Source organism: Sinocyclocheilus rhinocerous, unplaced genomic scaffold (assembly GCF_001515625.1).
Source record: "Sinocyclocheilus rhinocerous isolate Xijiao unplaced genomic scaffold, SAMN03320098_v1.1 scaffold256, whole genome shotgun sequence".
NCBI lineage: Eukaryota > Metazoa > Chordata > Actinopteri > Cypriniformes > Cyprinidae > Sinocyclocheilus > Sinocyclocheilus rhinocerous.
This window is the reverse complement of record NW_015632036.1, coordinates 741,737-747,546: the sequence shown is the minus strand read 5'-3', so window position 1 is coordinate 747,546 and position 5,810 is coordinate 741,737. Positions and strand designations below refer to the sequence as shown.

The window sequence follows — 5,810 nt, the reverse complement described above, 5'->3', positions numbered from 1 at the left end:
ACTATTTGTAAACTGATGTTTACTTATTTTTTTTTTTAAATATCAATAGCATTTGTATTAAAACTATATTCACTGAATGTAATCAAAAAATCAAATCGAATCGAGAGCTTGCAAATCGAAATCGAATCGGGACATCTGAATCGATACCCAGCCCTAGTATCGATGTATCGAACACAGCACTAAACATTATCTGAAGCAGCCATTCTTTACCTCCTCTAATTCTTTGACCTGAGAGCGGTCCTGCTCCTCAGTTTCCTCCTCCTCAGGCACTTCTTGTCGGGCAGTCTGCTCTTCCCTATACACAGTCGGGTATTCATCCACCTGTGAAGAACAATCAAATATGTACTCCATTCAATGGAAATTCAAGCAGGACTTGAACATCAGGGCTAAACTGATCTCTTGTACTTCATCCACTGAAACACCTGCTGCGGTGCGTGTCGTAGGTCGGCACAACCAGAACCTGTTCAATGCCAAAAACGACACTGATGAAGATAAAACATTAGAATGACGCAAAATCACTTCTGAATGAAAATGTTAATGCCACATCTGAGAGAGCGGCAAGAAAGGCCCAGTGTAGCATTCTAAAGTTGGGGAGGGGAGGGGCGCACTGAAGTGGAGTCTTTCTAAATTAGCATAACAGTAGGAGCCCAGTCTCATTACTATGCCCTATTACCATTCCTGCTGATATTTGAAATTCAATGAGATGTAAATGTTTGACACGATACACAGAGAACAGGAGATAAACATGCACACGGCTCAGTGGTGGTGAAAATATCATTGACTGTGTTGTCTTTACACAAACAAACACACACACACACACACACACACACATAAATAAACAGACACAAAGAAAGCTCTAGCGCACACATAACTCACTGACAGGGAACATATCATCATGTGACTCCGAGCAAATTCTCATACACGCTCAAGCACAGAATGTACAAAAGCATCCGAAGAGATGGGCGCACACTTCTGCTGACTACTTTGCTGAATCTCACGTCCTCCGCCACAGATCTTGTCCCCTTCCGCACGGTCCTGTCTCTGCTTCTATAGCCACCACAGGTCCGCTCTCCATCCCCCTGCTATACCTACAGGTCCTGTTTCTGTCCATCTGTTAAAGTCTACCGGGCCACTAGCCCATTCCCTCTGCTAAAGTCCACATTTCACTCCTTAAATTGAGATTTTATTTTGGCTGTGGGAAATCTGAATACACTGCAATCAACCTGACACACTAAACTCAGTAATCTGAAGCAGAAGTGGGCAGTATTGAATTAAAACTACTCACAATATAGTCATGTTTGCTTTCACAACAACTACTTAAGCTAAATAGCTACGCTGTAAAGCCGTTTTTGGATATTCGAGTGATTTAAAATTTACCTCATTGTGCTAGTACCTTGGAATCCCATCCCCGCAGGTAAATAACACTGTGACAACACTGGTAAAACATCTAGTATACAATAAAGTAACTAACATATGTCTGTTAGTGATGTGACTAATGTGCATAAATAGGCAAATACATTTCAAAATTCAGTCAAGCTGTCTGTAATGACAAGGTACTGATCTAAATAAAGTCGGTTATGTCTTACGTTAATGTAAACAGGCAGGACAAAAAAATGAAACAAACAAACATTTTTAAAGTTGGGTCAAAAGCAGTGGTTCTTAACATTTTTTTTTACTCAAAGGCTGTGCATTGTCCAATACAATAATCAAACGATCCACATTATAAGATTTTCTGCCTTTCTGCTGTAATTATGACAAAGCTGCTTGTTTTCTAGCTTGTTAACTTTTTTATTAACAGAAACTGAAAGTGTTCATATTTTACATTTAATAACCACAATTTATTTTGTGATCCCAGTTTCAAGAACTGCATGTTCTTAAATAAAAACTACTATATATTACAACTATACATTACTACTATATTCTTTAAAAAAAATTATGCTTTTTTAGCATTTTAATTTAGAGTTAGATTATTTTGATATATTAATAACAATTTATTAATTTAAAAGATTTTAAGTCATCCTCCATCCCTCTTGGATGTTTGCTGAGGCTCCCTGGTTACAAGCCACTGATCTAATGATTAAGGAAACCGTACAACCAATTTTAATTACAGACTTGCTTTTCAGTCAAACCACACGTACTCTTCATTTTCAAATAACAACAAGATCCCCCTCCTCTTAGCTTATTTGGGACATGTCCCACTCTGCACTTTTGTATAACTCTGTTTCTTCACTGATCTTACAGGTAAGTAACATAAAAAACAAAAAGCAGTATTTCTCACTTATAGCCATGCACATACATTAGAGTCTTGCCAACATGCTTATAGCGACTAACTTTTCACCTTTAAGCACTAGCACATGATTCAATAGCAATTATTGTCAGAGGGCACCTTTTATAATGTATTTAGACAACACAAATTTCACTGCCATGGAAAGTCAACAGTGCTCAAGCAAACTTATATTGGAAGAGACAGTGTTTTTTTCCAGTCATATCATTGAGAAAATGTGTGCTGTGTGCCATTACAAAACTCTCCAGGTCACTTTGCGACTGTGAATCCAGATCTCAGTAGTAAGAATAAGCCTTTATTATAATATACAGAACTAACATTCAACAGACAAACTTACAAAATGTGATTCGAGGGCAAGCCTTCCGTGCACCTGTCAGCACTGTCCTGGACGCCGATGATCAAGCGATCACATGGCTAGGCAGAATGATCAATGACATCTGTCCAGCATTAAAGGTCAATGAAAGACAGAACAAAAGACGTAGTCTGACGAGCCTTGACTCCTACAGGATTTTATCAATCTCTCTGACTTTGTGTAAAGTGACTAACCCTGATGCTTCATGACCACACTTCCCCAAACAATTTCTAGGTTCTGGAATATTTTGTTTGTCGTTGAACACTGAGTACTAGTACACACACAAATTAGTAGTGCATGCATTTAATAGGAATTTAATAAAAAATCTCAGTTTTGGCTCAGAAATCTCAACTTCTAGTACAAATCTCAATTATTAAAAAAAGTATGTGATACAAAAAAATAATAATAATAATAATAATAAAACAAAAATTCTGCAATATATATATATAGACTAGTGCCTGTATTCGGTAATGCGATATATCACGGTAATGAATACGCACGATATTGTTATCTTGGGCACTTCTAAATACCGTGAATAATTATATATTACAAATTATTCAGAATTTTGAATGCATTTGAAGAATACTTTTCCCATAAACTGGTCAAAATGCACAACACAGCTGTATGCTGCGTGAAAGACGAGTGCACACTCTGATGTAAACAAGCGCTGACAAGAAGCACATGGCAGAACATGTGAGAGACGCTCTGGATGAAAGCGCACTTTCACTCTCTGACAGCAGATGGCGCTAAACTGCAGAAATAATAATAATAATAATAATAATTCATTTAAATACAGCCGTTACCCCGGAAACCCTGTAAACAAAGCAGCTGCACTACTTCCTGTTTCTGAATCATGTTTAAATGATTTAAATAGCCATTCAGATTTGTGTATTTGCTATGATGTTCATCACAGCGCCAAATACTTAAATATTTAGACTTAATAGGCTATTTATTTTCAAAATTTTTAAATGGGTTTAATATATCATGCAGCCTTGGGAAACAGTCTAATGTGTTTTATGGATTCTCGTCCGTGAAATGCGCCACTTCCGGTATTTTGCCGGTTAGTCGACGCGAGCAAAATGAAGTCGAGGATTTAAAAAAATCGAATAGTCGAATAAAATCGATGAATCGCGACAGCCCTAATATATTACATAACATGTCAAAGTTGGCCTTTTCACTTGTAGCATCTCTCCAAAAGAGAAAGAAAAAATGATAATGACCTGTTTGGAAACTACATTTTGCCTTTGTTTATTTAGTTCAATTAAATACAACTGATAATTACATGTAATATACATTGCTACTCTTCTTTCATAAAATCTGCGATATCTTGATCTCAGACATTAGAAAAACCATGGAGTTGTCATGTCTAAACCAGAGGCGCATTTGGTATTGCTGACAAGCCCAGTAAGTATTTAAGATACATTATGACTTAAGACTGGTATGATCTCAGAGAAATTCACTACAAGCAAATGTCCTCTACAGAGGACAATGAAGAATTGCCAGGTGGCAGACGCCAAATGTGAAGAACTGTATACCAAGCATAACACAAAGTCGGACATACAGACAGACCTAAATGACTGACATGTTTCCTGCACACAGCACATGAACTGACCACCTACAGGGCAAATAGTTAATCCTTTAAACCATTCCACACATTAACTCTGGATAACAGTAAACACAAAGATGCTAAGCCCCAGCAGCTAAGTGACCTTGTAAACAGCAATATCACACGCTCAAACAAAACGCAGAATTTCAATCAACTTCGCGCTGTGGATTGCCGGATCGGCTTTCACCGTGGACGAAGCGGAGTCCAGCCCGGGGTCATCACATGTGATTGCCGAAAGCCCGCCGGCCTCCGCTCACTCTAGCCCTCCGGCCGCCATTCACTCAAGCCGCCGGCTCTTTTGGAAGGACCCGACTAGAAATCAGTGGTTAAGTTGTATTTACAACACTGTTCCAGAACAGTTCAACCCAAATATTCAGATGTGTGCAGCGCATTTTATGGAATGCGCACGCCGCTTTTACAAGCTATTTAAAAGCGAAGGAAAGCGAGGAAAAGAGGGAAAATTCAAACAAACTAAAAATTAACAATTGCTTTACTCCGAATTGCCGCTATTTCAAAGTGAAAGTAAAATGCGCACGCCGCTTTTACAAGCTATTTAAAAGCGAAGGAAAGCTAGGAAAGGAGGGACCGCCCCCGCCCCCGCCCCTGCGGTGATACCGGTATTACCGGTGTTGTCACACGTCGATTAACCGGTGGGAAAATTTCCTCACCGTCACAACCCTACACTGGATGCAACAAATGCCTCGTTTGTAATGGGTTTTATTAATTTTGTCTGGTCGTGCCAGGAGACGGCATCAATTTAACGTTAAACCGCATAAACACATTTCATTACACCAAATACACAAAATAATGTTCTTTTTAGCAACATCATATGACCCCTTTAAGCAATGACAATATTCTTCAAGAGTGCTACAAACAGCTGGCAAAGGTAGTTTTTCACCTTTGTATGTACAACAAAATTCTTTCCCATGTCTGTTGACCCAATGACACTAAGGAATTTTGAATACGCCATTAGCACAGAGCTTGGAATAGACGTAGTTATTGTAGATAATTCCTAAAAAAAAAAAACTCTACATTTGAACTAAGACAGCTGTTTATAGATTGGGAAAGGGCCTCTAATCAGTCTGGTCAGTCTTCTCAAGACTCTATCACTTGGGTTTGAAAAGGAATCTCCAGTAGGGATGCACCGAATGTTCGACAACCGAAATTATTAAAGGGGTGGTTGACTGGTTTTTTTATAGGCTTGATTGTGTTTATGGGGTGCAGTCTAACATGTGTTAATGCTTCGTTTGTTAAAAAACGCATTATTTTTCACATAATTTACCTTTATTCCACACCTCTCTGTCCCTTCTCCTCTGAACGCACTGATCATTTCCTGCTTTTATGAAGCCCCTCCCTCAGAAATACACGATGGGCTCTGATTGATTAGCTGGCCCAATTTGTTGTGATTGGCTAAACCGCCTCTAGCGCGTGTCTAAACGGCATGTGCTCCGGTGCTCCTCAATACAGCGGCATGTGCTCCGGTTGTATTGTAAACAATGACGTCGTCTATATTGCTTATCAATTTGAGCCCACTTGAGACGCAGAGGATATTAGTGAAGAGGATCGCC

The 5,810-nt window shown here is 39.0% G+C and overlaps 1 protein-coding gene across 6 annotated transcripts in view; it reads right to left on the bottom strand.

Moving 5' to 3' along the window:
• LOC107742130 (RNA-binding protein 33-like) overlaps positions 1 to 5,810 on the bottom strand; it is a 51,889-nt gene that overhangs the window by 36,199 nt on the left and 9,880 nt on the right. For all 6 annotated transcript variants that reach the window (XM_016555025.1, XM_016555028.1, XM_016555029.1 and 3 more), the window contains exon 6: positions 211 to 321. In XM_016555025.1, the coding sequence (XP_016410511.1) occupies positions 211 to 321 (111 nt within the window). The remainder of the gene's footprint in view (positions 1 to 210; positions 322 to 5,810) is intronic.